The 14968-nt window shown below is 40.4% G+C and overlaps 1 protein-coding gene across 3 annotated transcripts; it reads left to right on the top strand.

Annotated features, from left to right (window-relative positions):
- The first annotated feature begins 4851 nt into the window (after positions 1-4851).
- Positions 4852-11822, top strand: nrros (negative regulator of reactive oxygen species). Of its 3 annotated transcripts, XM_031876725.1 has the most exons (3): positions 4852-5163; positions 6603-6717; positions 8432-11821. In XM_031876725.1, the coding sequence occupies exons 2-3, from the start codon at positions 6616-6618 to the stop codon at positions 10388-10390; spliced, it is 2061 nt and encodes a 686-aa protein (XP_031732585.1). In that variant the 5' UTR covers positions 4852-5163; positions 6603-6615; the 3' UTR covers positions 10391-11821. The 3 variants fall into 3 exon arrangements, with proteins under 3 accessions (XP_031732585.1, XP_031732587.1, XP_031732586.1); XM_031876727.1 differs by lacking the exon at positions 6603-6717 and having other exon boundaries at positions 8432-11822; XM_031876726.1 differs by lacking the exon at positions 4852-5163 and having other exon boundaries at positions 5173-6717; positions 8432-11822.
- The last annotated feature ends 3146 nt before the right edge of the window (positions 11823-14968 follow it).

Here is a 14968-nt window from a genome sequence, read left to right as displayed (position 1 = left end):
GGTTTGATGTTTCATGTCTGCTTATCCACGGCTGTCCAACTACATTACATGTTTCCAGCCCCATGTTATGTTAACCAGCCACGTTCATTTGATGTTTTTGGAGGCTGTAAAGACAATGCTGCAGGAAGACTGCATAGTGTTGCTTTCCTTTGGAAAAAAACATGTATCTCCAAAATTTGGCATTTTGAAGTATGAACTGTTCCTAAAACTGAATACAGGGCTGTTTTGGAGTTCCAGTACATTGTTTTCAAAGAACAGCGATATGAAATGTATGGTTAACTGCATTAGTTATTGGTCTGTGTATGAAGTACAGAGCGTAAAGGACACATTATCACGTATACAAGATTAACCATGCATCATACGGACAGGTTACTAATGTGGTATGGATGAAGTGCACAATAATATAGGCAGTTCATAGTATACACCACGCAAAGTGACGATGCATGAGAAGCATTCCAAGTCAAGGCTGTCCATTGAGCTCTTACTGTAGGTGTTGCTGCATGTCACTACGTGTGGATCAGCGATATCCTGAAAAAGAATCTGTGCTCGGTGTGGTGGAAAATAATCTTTTTAACCTCCCGGTGAGAAATAACCGAGATGAGAAAACTCTTAAATATCAAAACATATTTATTTAACAGACACTAATAATAATTCAGCTGAATGGATAGATCTTTTTCCCCACAGATGGTTCGGAGGTCTAACAATAATGAATAGACAAAACAGCGTATCTTTGCACATTATCTCGTCTCCTCTCCCTTCACCCCCCCCCTTCGCAGATGTCGTCCTCCTCTGTCTGCCACTGCACCCACCAAGGCCACGTTCCCAGCCTTTTCGTGGGAAGAGGGTTAGGTGGTGAGATCAGGATGACACTACAGCCAGCCAGAAATGCTAAAATACCTTTAAGTGGTGAGATCATTTATTATTAGCTTTTAAATGAGTCTGGTTGGCCTCATCTGCATATGCAGGTTTAAGCGATACAAGTTATCTAAAAGAACCATATGATACATTTCCACAACACTTGGCAGTCATCTTTTCCCCTGAATCAATAGAAGTGTGGATATGGAAACATATTGCTGTTATGGCCAGAAATATCAGCTATTAAGGCGCACTTGACACTGATGGCCTTTCTATCGTAGAGAACAGGAAGTTATGGGGCTACATATTAAGTTTAACTTTACAGTCAGACAGCCTTTTTAATGAAGAGATTAATACCTGACCTTTGTCCTAATAGCCTCTAAGTTTTTGGCGCATTTCATATCAGACATGAGGAATATTTATTTACAATGTACAGACCTATTTATGCACAATTTAGTTTTTAATCTACTGTAAATGCATGCATTTTTAGCCAGATTAGCGGTTTGGCTCAAGGAGTGGCAACATTGGTAATCCCCTGACATTTTTATTGCGCTATCAAGAGGTTGACATTTTTTTAGATGATGGATTTCCACAGACGTGTGTCCACACCTGGCTTGATTTTTGCTGCTGGAGGATCATATACACTACAAAACTGTGTGACAATGACATTACAGGAAAAAGACTCACAAAATTACAACAATATATGCTCAAAACAGGAAAACTGTATGAGCAGAGCAACAGTCTGCCCTCAGCAACAATAGCTAGAAGATTGCATCAGGATGTTTCCTTGGACAGAATATGGCCTAAAAATAATTGACACCCAAAAACTGAACACTTTAAGCTCCACATAGCATTTATTGCAAACCATGCAGTTTTAAAAGTGCAAGATCCACGATCGGAGCATTTCGTTAACATAAACAACATGCACCACCCACAAAAACTCAACCTTCATCAACAGGAAATTGAAGAAAAATACATCACAGCACTGGACACACTGTTCTGCTTCGGTTCTGCGGATCTCAGAGGATAACTTCAGTAAAATGAATGATTGAATGTGCTGCCAATGCTAAGAGGTATGTCTGCCTATTTGTCCCTTTCTCTTTGAATTCCCCAGAGTCTGCGTATCACCTAAAACAGAGCAGTATCTCTAGTCTCTGTCCTGTTCTGACCCTGAACGTCTGTTTGCCAGACTGTCGGTCTCTCCACCCTTGATCGTTTATTACTGCCTGTCTGTCAGTCCGTCACTCTACCTGTTGGTCTGCTTTTCATCCTGACTGTGTTTCTAACTGCATTATCTGTCTACCAGCACAACAGCTTATTACAGAAACCATAGCTGGCTGTCTCTAAAAATCATCATCTGTTGTTCTGTATATTATCCCATGGGTTTACATCTGCAATACCAGTTTCAAATGTGCAATATATCCTGTCTCCACAAGGCGGCAGTAATCCCCTCATGCATGTCATGCAAATAGCCTTACACCATAGAACATCCTGGTCATGTGCACCATGAAATCTTAAGAGAATAGATGTGCCCCACCTTACTTTTCATTATGAATCAAACTTTTCATTGCATTTAGTTTTCATTAACCTGCAGCAGTGGATTAAGTTTTATGGTTAAACAACATCTTAAGATATTACAGAACAAACGATGTATGCTAGAAAGATTAGGATGAAGAGAGAGTTACATTCATATCTCTTGTAGAATCTACCATTTACTGGTGGTTGATCAACAAAAAAAATTAAACCTGAGACAAAGGAATCATATGAGTATTTATCCTCATATTTGGTAATATGAGGATCACTTGTTTTATTCCTCAGTGCTGTGGTGTTTTTTTACTACAGGATTTTAGTTGCCCACAAACTCACTCACCCATGAGACTTTACACCCCAACTGCCACATCATCTCCTCAGCTCTTTGTATCATGTATTAATATGTCCTTGAACAGACAAATAGTAGTGCTTGTGCTCATACTTGTGCTGCACATATTTTCACCACAAGTCCAGTGTGAGAGCTACTTTCCATCTGTCTGCTTAGAATATAAGAATAAAACAAGTGATGCATGCTGATCTACAGCTGGAAGAGGTCATGCTGGTTTATAGAGCTATTTAACGCACGTGAAGTTACACCCGATGTAACCCGACCCATCAGCCATGTTTCTGCTGCCCAAAACGGACACACTGGCTCTAGAAGGGCCATTCGCCTTTTCACCTTTTCACGTTTTTACGTTGGCCACCATAGTTCTCCTACACGCTTTGCACACGGAAGAAGTTTCAGTTGATTGCAATCTGCAATCTCACCGCTAGATGCTGCCAAATCCTACACACTGCACCTTTAATGTTTCCAATCTTTGGGCTACTCACTCATTTGACATGAAGGTAGAAAACTCCTGTATCAATTTCTAACCGTCTAAACCTCTCTTGGCTAGTTATAGAAAATGACCCCGAATAATAATTCCCAGGCTTATAATTATCAAATCTTTAATCATAAATAAAAGAGCTCTTCCACTTCAACCGGACAAACAATTCGGTCATTCATAAAGGTTTACCCACCCAGAATACTTATCGTATTTGTGACGCCACATGGTTGAAAAAAAAGATTAATTGTGTGGTATTAAAATGGACAAATAGAGGTCTCATCAAAGTATGAAGTTTATTAAGACAAGAGCGTCTGTGTCTTAGCCGTCTCTGCTGAGTGCAGGGAGGAATTGTAGTTATAGGGTGAAGATAACACCAAGGTCACAGAAGTAGCAAAAGAGAGTGCATCAGAATTGAAACTTTCTCTCATAACGTGCATTCTTGTGTGTGCACAAGATCCAAACGAGGGCCCACTCTTAAAAACAAAAAATAAAAATAAATCACAGTGAGCCTTTAAAGGTGCTAAATTCAAAATGTAGAGCATTAATATAGCATCAATCAACTATTTGCTCTGTCAAGATATAGAGGAGTAATGTCTACCTGAGCAGAGAATGAAGTTAGTCTCCCTCTGTGTGTGTTGTTATCCGAAATTTCTTTTTATAGCAAAAGTAGACAGATGAAACGGCATGAAGCATGTGTCTGTCCCCGACCAGACACAAACCATGGACACGGTGGTTCACGTCCGGCACATTAAGCCCTGGGCCAGGAGGCCTCGGTGCTCCAGTGGGCCCACAGTGAACCTTATGTTTACACTCTTTTAATTAAACGTTTCAGAATAGGATTAGATACATTAATTGTAACATTTTTTACATTTTTATAACCAGGTGATAGGCTTTGTCTCAGACGTTTTACCCATATAGTGTGAGGATCATCACACAACCGAGACAATCCACCTCAACATGGAGTCGTGGATCAGAAAATCCTGTCGCCACCCAAACTTACCTCAGAGCCAGAAGTGAGAGCTGGAGATGTCCTGTATGAAAACAGGAAGAAATCACCAACAAATCAGCTCTACAAGGATGCCACCATCACTTCCTGATTCCTATTCCCTATTCTCTCACCCATGGCTAACTTGTGAGGAGAAAGAAGTTAACAAGCAGATTTAACAAAGTTAAGAGTACCAAAGAAAGAGTGATAGAAACACATGCATGAAAGCAGACCAACAGGTAGACAGACAGTCAGTGTTTAAGGAACTTGGTTACTTAAAGTAGCCATGTTGGAAACATATTAGTATTGAAAGTAGAACATTAGAGTACATTATTCACTTAGAATATGCTGCAGTGAATTGGGTTGTGCTGAAAAGCGGGCCATGGATCAATGTTACCTTGGCCCAGAACCATTGTGACCCTTCAATACTTCACACTTGAAACTTTTTGAAACTACATCTGTGTGTTTTGTAATGGCTGTTGCAGTGACAGGCCGAATATCGGGCAGGAAGGGCGTGTGTGTCGAGTGGTTTCCTCTCTCATAGGTTGGCTGATCAGAACAAGCCGAGAGTGTGAAGGGTGTGTTCTTGTTAGGTTTTTGTGGTTGCAGTTGCACTACCAATCGTAGTTGCCTGCACACCATGATCACTTTCGTGGTGTTTGTGTGACAGGGTGTGTGAAAAAAAAATTGTGCTGTGCTGGTTGAGAGCTGTTGAGCCTGCACTCGCCTTCCTGTGGCCCCCGGGCTTGAGAACCTCTTTCTGATTGCAGCTTGTCCATGTGACTCTGGTTTCCGTTGCTTGCCTGCTTCCGCGACGAGTAAAAAGAGTCATCAGTGCTTCAGTCAGAAGAAGGAAGGCAGCTGAACCTCACACACGAGAACACTCTCTGCAACAGCGAGTCAACCAGCGATATGGTCAGGGGATCAACCGTCAGTGGCTTGGGAAATCCACATCTAACCACCAGCGTAAGTAAATGCACTGTGCATTAGTTTAGTACTGCAGTGCTAAAAGAAGCAAAAAACATGCTTTGTCTTAAATAAGAATGATGAGTTTTGGTCTTTTGCACAAGATATCGTATTGATCTACTTATTTTGTGCATACTTGAAACCTGCTAGTACTGTATAGCATGTGCTTAAGTCTTGTTACAACACATGTCAACATAAAAATGTAGTTTTCAATATGTTTATTAGTGTTGCATAATGAGTCATTAGTAATGTTACCAAATTGCTTGGTATTGAATTTGAGTAATGTCGCTGAGTTATGGATTGCCCACAATTAGAACTTAACATTTTGAAAAACAAATCTCACTTTAATAATGCTGATTTTCAGTTTCACTCTATGCATGTTTAATTAAAATATCACACATTTTACCATTATTCTAATGAATGAAAAGCGTATGCTGTCTTTTTGAGCTATCCTTATGTGATATTATGTCAGTATCAAACACTGGGTGGATCAGTCACAAACTGGCCAGTAACACTCAGAAAAGAGAGATTAGTATTCTGCAAAACTGTTTGTAGACAACAATGTAGTCAACTACCGTCAGATAAGCTATTCATTTGAACAGTTAAAAAAAAAAGAACAGAAAAGTGATAAGAACAGTGATAAAATGTTATATATAAAATTATAAAATTTTTGATATAAAAGTAAAAACTAGACAACATCGTATGCTTCATAAATCCACTAAAATACAAAGTGTATGCGTACAAGCCAAAAAAGGAACACAAGGCCTCCATATCCAGCATGCGTCACGCAGTGGTTTGAATTGAAATTAGGGAAATTTGACCAAAATGCCCAGCTGCTGTGTTCAGTAGAAAATACAATATTACAGAAAAGACATTCACACATTAACATATTAATCAACTCCAACTTCTTTCATCGTGTTTGGTCAACCAGACACAACAGAAATGAAACAGATTTCATGTTGCTGACACGAATAATGTGAAAGCCCCGTTCACACGTTTGTCAAGTCTAACATATACGGTTAGGATACAACAGGTGAAATCATTTGCTCACCGCTACAGAAATGTTTAAGTTGTGACTCAATACAAATTTTAACTGAAAATCATCACTCACAATATGAATGTTTTTGGCATGAGTAGTTAATTATATATCTGCCAGTCCACTGCATTGACCTCCAACACTTTAATGTCAAGCTGCCGTCTCGCTCTCCTAGTTTGATAATCCATTTACAGCGGAGGGATTGATTTACCCAATTTTGCATGCCTGTAGACGTGGTGTCATGGTGCTCGTTCCAAAATGTCATACCATGCTCATCATCACATGCAAATCAAGGCTACTGCATATACTCATGGACTGATTAAGTTGAATCACCTATAGTCAGCACATGTCTGTGTTGATCAATAAGCATCCTCCCTCTCTCCTTCTATCACCTTGTCAACAGTGAGGATGTTAAAATGCCAGTCCACGGGCTCACTCCCATCCTGCTCTGCTTGTTACCCATGTGGAGAATCTTGACGCCGGTCTCAAGTCATCCACAACACAGCCAGTGCCAGCTGGTAAGACGTCTCATTTTAACTCAGCTCCACATAATAAAAAGCTCCTCTCTTGAGGATGACACCCTGTGGCTCAATGAGATTACCTGTATTAATAAAGGTTAAATTAAGAGATTCCTTTGGGATTAATACAGTTCTATCTTTTCTTATCTTAAATTTAAAAAAAGCACAACTCAAAACGAACTGATGTCTCAGGAACATTGGTGGAGTAAGACAAATGTCCCACTGGTAGGTAACCTCAGATGTATTTTGTTGAGAAAAGATAAGCATTTTGTTGTTAATGTCATCATTGCAACACTGTCCTCTGATGCTGCATTCAGTTGTTGTGAAAACATGATAGCTGAGAATAAAAATGGTCACATGAACATCCTGCAGGACATGACATTTTGTGAGGATATTTTGAGTGCTCCGACATTTCCCACTTTGTCTCATCAGGTAGGCAAATTGAGTAATTTAATCCATAAATAATCCATCAAAGCTGTTAGTCCACTGTATTAAATTATTTGTTATTTTCACACTAAAACCAACTTTCTAACAAGCCATACTGTTACCTATCATTTAACAATGTCATATTTACAACATTGGATTTAATGCACTATTGTAGTGGAAGTACACATTATTGATGACTTTTTCACTTTCTAAACAGACATGAAGTCTGCATTTGTCAAAGTGAATACATTTTTAATTGTCTTCTTAATAAATTAAGTAGCTAGCTAAAAAGTTTTCACAACCTGACAACCCCCACATGTCTCCTAATAATGATTTATTACTGATAAATTAAGAAGTAATTAGTCAGTTGAGAAACACTACTAAAGACTTTTTCTGATGTGATCAAAATGCAGCTGAAAAGTGGCATCCAGAAGAGAAAATATATTAGCTGGTTTATTAAAACTGAAACGTTTTTGATGAATTGTCAGTTATATTAATAGTATGAAGAAAATATCTACAACTACTGTGTGAGTGTAAGAGTGCCTAAAGGGTGTGTTTAAAATATATATATATTTTTTGTTTATAATTTGTTTTTTTATCAACGCTGTGAGTTAAAGGGCAGTTATTATGCAAAACTAATTCTAAAAAATAAAAAAAATAAAAAACTGTCAAGTGACCAACAAAAATGTTCAATTGTGCTTCGAGCTTAACGCTAACATCGGCATGCTAAAATGTTCACAGTAACAATGGTAATGTTGATGCAAGTAATATTTATCAAGTTCACCATCTTAGTTTAGCCTAGTGCTAATTAGCACTAAAAACACAACTGATGCTGAATGCCATTAGTTTTGCAGGTATTTAGTCAAAAGTCAAAAGTCAAGTAAAGTATTGGGCACCAAAGTCATTTGAATTCATTCTTTAGTGACCTCGAGTGTGTGTAGCAAATTTAATCTCAATCCATTCAACAGCTTTTGATTAATTTCACTCTGTACAAAAGTGGTGAGTCAACCGACCGACAGACCGAGATCCATGTTGTTGCTAAAAACCAAAAAAATAAAGCCCATGTTAAAATTCTGACGTTAGATAAAGAGATATGAGAGGTTAAACAATCCCTCCAAAAAAGGAAGCTTGTTGATGTAAACCCACAAAAGAGTAAATTCAGCCTGATGATTTTTGCTCAGGAACCTTGCAGTATTTCTAAAAAAAAGTAAACATTTCTTTCCCACAAGGAGACATACAATAAACAAACCCACAAACTTAAAGCTATCTGCTCTCCTTCTCTCTGCAGATACAAAGAACGGCTCTCTGCAACAATGGCAAGCTCTCCTCTGTGCCTGCTGGACTGCCCGACAACTTAGAGGAGCTTCAGCTCAACTACAATCACATTCAAACACTACAGGACAACTCGCTCCTCCGTTACCCCTCACTAAACACCCTGAGCTTAGCTTGTAATAGTTTGGAAAAATTAGAATCAAACACTTTTCAACACTCAAAATTGTTAGTAAGCCTCAATTTAGCAAACAACAATCTTCATATTGCCTGCCAAGAAACTAGCCACGCATTAAAGACTCTACCCAGGCTTAGAGCTCTGGATCTCTCCGAGAATGTGCTCGAGGACGAAATGGTGGCCACTCTTCTCCAAAATCTGACATCCCTGGAGTACCTCAATCTTTCTGGAAACTTATTGCAAAGACTGGATGAGACGTCATTCAGAAATCTTCACCAACTCAAAGAACTCGACCTACAGAGAAACATCATGTACGAGATTGATGGCGCTTTCGACGGCAATCCAAAGCTCCAGCGGCTCAACTTGGCCTTCAACTATCTGCTTTGCCTGACAGACTTTCATATGACCCAGATGGTGGTCCTCAACGCCAGCCACAACTTCATTGAGTGGTTCGTCACCAGACCAGACCTTAACGACACTTTTCAGCTAGAGACACTTGATCTATCAAACAACAAAATGCTCTTCTTTCCTTTCTTGCCCAACCACAGCCACCTGAGGAATCTTTACCTATCCCACAACAGCGTTAGCTTTTACGAACACTTGGCAGACAACAGCACATTCCCGAACTCCACCACAACTGTTGAGTTCTACAACATGAAGAAGTACATGGGCAACGTGACGGCTCAGCTGTGGAACGAGAGCCTTTACGGGGACATCTCCTCTCTAGAGATTTTGGACCTAAGAGGAAACCAGGTGAGGTATTTTCCTGAAGGATTCATCCAGAAAATGCCTGCCCTGTCTAGACTTCAAATGCGCACGAACTGTCTGGAAACCTTAAATCTAGCGTCGGAACAGTTCTCTGGCAGCTTGTACGAGTTGGACCTTAGCAACAACAGGCTGAACCAGATCGTTGCAGATAGAAGTACGCTGACCGCTCTTGGCAATCTGACGTACCTTAACCTTAGTTTGAACAATCTTGAGCGGTTACCCTCGGGTTTATTTTCCTCATTGCCAAGCCTCAGGTCAGTGGATCTCAGTTACAACAACGTTGACATTTGCCGTGCCGAGGAAGCTGAGACCAGTACAGACACTAGCTCAGCTTGCGCAGATTGGAAAGACATTGCATCCCTAATGCAGCTTTACCTTAAGGGATGCAACCTTACAATTATTCCATCGTCTGCGTTCACTGGGTTGTCTCTAACGCACTTGGAACTGTCCGACAACCCTGGACTCATTGTCCAAGAATCAATACAAAGTCTCAGCAGAACATTGCAGCATCTAGGTTTAGGAAACACTCAAATACAAGATTTAGACTTCTCCCATTTGCACAGTCTTGAGTCTCTGAACATTTCAAGGAACTCTCTTGGCTATCTTCCCCCTTCACTTCTAAATCTTGACCTGAAAGTGCTGGATTTGAGGGACAACAGACTGTCCACTATTCCCTCTAGTCAGGCAAACGCATTAGCCCCCAAACTGCACACTGTTTTTCTCACAGGAAATCCGTTCAACTGCTGCCAAACTGAATGGTTCAGGACATTTGAAACAACAAAGACAATCAATATGGTCGGACGATCAGACATTGAATGTGAAGATGTCATCCAAATGACACACAGAGTGGAGCGCTACCAGACATTTTTTTGTTTGGAGAAAGATGGGGAATCTATAATCTGGTATCTTCTGCTTTTTGTACCCATCTGTCTTTTTTTTGTGGGCATTTTGATCATTGTTCTGCTCACCTTCAAGCCTAAAATGCTACAAAAGTCAATCAAAAAGAATTGTTTGAAGCCTACATCTTACTGATACTTTATAAACCTTAAACAAATGTGTTTTGTACAGTGTAGTATTGACAAATGTAACTGAATGTATGTTGGCAATAAATTCAATTAATTGTAAAACTGTCTACAACAATGAAGGAACAATTCTATGATATCTATTCAAGTAAGGGGGCATTAACTTTTTGGTAATGATGTGCTGTTGACGTGCGATTAAAAAAACCAGACCCCTTGCCCGATACCCTGATATAACAATGTGGCTGCGTTCTTGTGTGTGTGTGTGTGTGTGTGTGTGTGTGTGTGTGTGTGTGTGTGTGTGTGTGTGTGTGTGTGGGTGTGTGTGAACATATGCAGAAGTAGTGTGATGCAAGTTGTTGCGATAAGCAGCAGAGGAAACATGAAATTTCCTGTTTTGCTAAGATGTGCAGGAACTGCCCAGTGCAGAATCTCAAAGAGGAGGGGTATGAGGTTTCCTTCCCATTACGGGGACACAGATGCAACATAGGCATGAACTTTTAGTGTGTCAGAACAGCTATCATAATAAACCTTACAATCCCTTTTTTGTTTTACAGTTACAGTTGCACAGTATGTGTGTTGTTTCTCAGGAGTCGGAGGCTGGTAGATCAGTGTGTCGCTGTGCATGGTGCAGAAGGCCTAACCAGAAAGTAACCAGAATACCGCTGTGGTGATGCTCAGGGTCATGGTGGTTGGAACATAAAAAAGAGAAACCGGAGTAAAGCTCTGCCAAAGCCAAGAAACTTCATCATTTTTACATATCTTTTATGACAAAGTCATCAGAGTCAAAACATGTTTTTTTTTGGTGTTCATCTGCAGAGCAGGGAGGATACGTTTTGAGCATGCACATGGGTTCAACTCAGGGCAGCAGCTGACTACAGGTGGTGGAACAGGCTTGTGAGTTGAAGGTTTCTGTTTGAACATCTTTAACCAAAATGAAGTGAAGAATAAGTAGTAAAACAATGACTCATCTTGCACTTCTGAATTTATTTCAACTTGAAATCAGTGTAAGTCTACTTGAAGCAAAAGTAGCAAATATCTTGCTGGTAAGGTACAAATTGAGGTTTTCAGTTTCTATCAGGAAATTAACAGCAGGTTCTGACAAAGCGGCTCAAGAGTCTGATCCTATTGGGAAAGACTTGACGTCAAGAATTCATCATTTGCAGAAGGCCCTTTTCCACTGGTCACAGATTGTTGACCAAGGGGAATTTCATTTGATTACTCAGCTATATCAGGTCAGAAGTTAGAAGACAACTATATAAAATAGGTTAGAGGACATTCACACAACACGGCAGCCAAACTTTGATAACTTTGTATCTAACTTATGTTATGTTACGTGTATAAATGCAATACATGTGATTGCACAAGCCATATTCAGTGGTGGCTGGGGAGAAAACATAAACATAAATATGAACAAGAAAATTCCTAAAGAAATTTTGACAGTGTGGCTTCTACTGCCCGAAGAAATCGCAATATATACACACGCCAATGTTACCGTAGTGTCATTCAGGTTCAATTGAGCGCTACTCTCTTTTCTGCATTTTAGATTCATACTCTTGGATTGAATCTTGTATTTGTGGGGCTTTTATTTTGAAAGGGTGGGACTGGGTGGGTGAGAGAGGGGGAGAGGAGACAGAATCATAATGTTTGACACTAAAATGAGAGGCTTCATCACAAGCATTCCAGTTAGAATTCATTCTGTGGGGCTTTTAATTTGAAATGGGGGGGAGGGGAAAAGTACTCTAAAAATATCTGAGACCTGAATGACTGTATGATAGAGAGATACACAGAGAGGGAGAGCGAGACAGACAGAAAGATAGACAGAGAGGAGAGAGAGACAGAGTGAGTGAGTGAGACAGGCAGACAGACAGTTAGATTGACTGAGTGAGTGGGAGAGAGAGACAGGCAGACAGACAGTTAGATGGACTGAGTGAGTGGGAGAGAGACAGGCAGACAGACAGTTAGATGGACTGAGTGAGTGAGAGAGAGACAGGCAGACAGACCGTTAGATGGACTGAGTGAGTGAGTGAGACAGGCAGACAGGAGTCCTCTAAAAGTCTCCAAGACCTGAATGACTGTATGAGAGAGAGACACACAGAGAGAGAGAGAGAGAGAGACAGACAGAGAGATAGAGGGAGAGGAGTGTGTGTGCGTGTGTGTCTCAGTGCCTCTGTGCCTCTGTGTGTGTGTTTATCAACATCACTAATGAGCTCATATAAACACCTGTGTGCTTGGGTGCATGTTGATGATTGGAGCATCTGTGTGTTAGAGGCTAATTAAGAGAGAGAGTGAACAGTGATTTTCAACAAAACTACCTGTCAAACATATGCCCTTCATACCAAAACCATGAGACTAATCAATAAAATATGGATACCGTGAGAGAGATAAGACTCTGGCAAACGCGGAGATGTGTTTTTTATGTTTGTGGTCTTAAAAATGTGAGCTCGAGCGCAATATGCAAAACTGGTACCGTCTGCTTTCTTTGAGAAATGAGTGGTCAGATTTAACATGGAGTCTAATGGAGCAGTTGGTTGGAGTTCATGTCGCTCTGCGGCTCTTTGAACCAAATGTGTAAATCCGTTGGATTCCACAGACATCTGTGTGCGACAGCACAACATTTCCAAGCTTTTTGGCCAAAAATGGTGTATAAAGAGTAAAAATTGTGGGAGCTAGAGCAATTTGTTTGGAAAAATCACAGAAGATTTTCCTGCTCCGCTCCACTCTGACGGTTATGCTCTCACTCTAACTCTTAACGAGCCGTGCAATACACACCCATTATAAAATCTGAAACAGACCCAAAATTTTCCTGAAACTTAATCTGTGACTTCATGAAAACTGTGCTAGCTATCAAAATGTCCATTTGGCTCAATAAAGTGCAGCGTTTTGTATACGTTTTAAACTTTGAATCATGTTTCTACGTTAATGTACGGCTAGTCAATATGGGCCCAAAGTTAAGTGTTTTTTTAGCTCTCTTCACGCCGCAACCCCATTCAAGTGAATGGAGAAATTTTGCTCAGTTTTTGTGGATTTTCGGGAATTTTCGGGAAAACTGCTAGGCGAATCTCTCCGAAAAATAGATAGCACACTATTCCTGATCAGGCCGCACGTTTTGATGTATTTTTCACGCCGCTGTTGGCAACGCTGTGTGAGGAGAAGCACGCCAAACTTCATTTTGCTCCGTTTTCCGGGGTTTTCCGGGAAAACCGCTGGGCGAATCTCTCCGAAAAATAGTTTCCGCGCTATTCCCGATCAGGCCGCACGTTTTGATGTATTTTTCACGCCGCTGTTGGCAACGCTGTGTGAGGAGAGGCGCGCCAAACTTTTGGATAAAGCTGATGATGATTATTATTATTAAGCCTGATGGATAATATACAGTGTGCTTTGGCACAGGCAGTTTTACTGCCTTGTGCCACAAAGCCACACTGAATTATATCACCACCCAGCACACATAAATAGAGCGGATTTGTTATTGCAATGCAAAAGTAAATGGAGAAGTGAAATTTGAGCTTAAGTGGTCAAATGTGATTCTTTCGTGTAGCATTGTGATGCTACACGATGCTAGCTCAGATGTGGTACATCTGAGCTAGATCTATACTGCCCCCCCCCCCCCACAGCAAAAGTGCCTTATTTGATTTGATGCCCCTTTAGTAGATCAAATGTATTGCAAGATAACGCGAAAGAAAATTAATCTTGTCAGGCTTCAAGTAATGCTTTAGTGTCCAGCCAGCCAGTGACCGGACCAATCAGCATCCTGTGAGGAGCTACTGGGCGACTGTTCGTTCTAAACAACAATGGCGGTTCCTTAAGAGGTTAGCGTAGCTGCAATAGCATCAGTTATAGCAGAACTGGAGCGTGTTTCTTTGTTGAAAGAAGAGCAAAGAAGCTTTCTGCACGCTGGTGCCCCACCACATGCATTCCGTACCCTCTTTTATTTATGTATACAGTATATATATATATGCACAATTTGCAGCTGAGTCTGATTGGAATATCAGAACATCATTAGTATTGCAAGTATTTGGGCGTAAATCACCAACTGTCTCAAAAAACTAGCATTGCCATCCATAGAGCCTAGTCGCTGGCATGGCTAAAAAAACAACCACACAGTCTGTTCAGTAGAGACAATTTGTCTTTGACAGTGATAATATGGTGGCTACTTGTTACAGTGTGAACTAGCATCCTCAGCAAACACATCAGATAAGCAGCAGTTTATCTTCTCGCTTCACTTTTTTACAGTTTTTTTTTTGGCAAAAAAAACAACTGCTTGATTTTGCATCCAAACAAACTCTTTTGGCCCTCGAACAGACTCGTAGCTGTCAAAAGGAATGTAGAACTGCCTGATTTGAAGTAATTTGCGAGTATGAAAAGCCTTGTTCAAGATGAATCACAAAAAACTGTCATTTTGCTTTTTTCCCCTTAACATCAAGTGAACGCCTATTTTAGGATGCCTAAAATGGCAGATGTCAACAAGTATTTTCTGTGCAACATACGAAAGAAAATTAGGACTGATGAAAGAGGAAGTGTTTCTTTCTCAGGATCACTCATCTGATCTGTGAACTGGTTTAAGGCTTACTTTATCTAAGCAAGTGGGGTT

Source organism: Anarrhichthys ocellatus, unplaced genomic scaffold (assembly GCF_004355925.1).
Source record: "Anarrhichthys ocellatus isolate YVR2014 unplaced genomic scaffold, GSC_Weel_1.0 scaffold113, whole genome shotgun sequence".
NCBI lineage: Eukaryota > Metazoa > Chordata > Actinopteri > Perciformes > Anarhichadidae > Anarrhichthys > Anarrhichthys ocellatus.
This window is presented reverse-complemented; position numbering and strand designations above follow the sequence as displayed.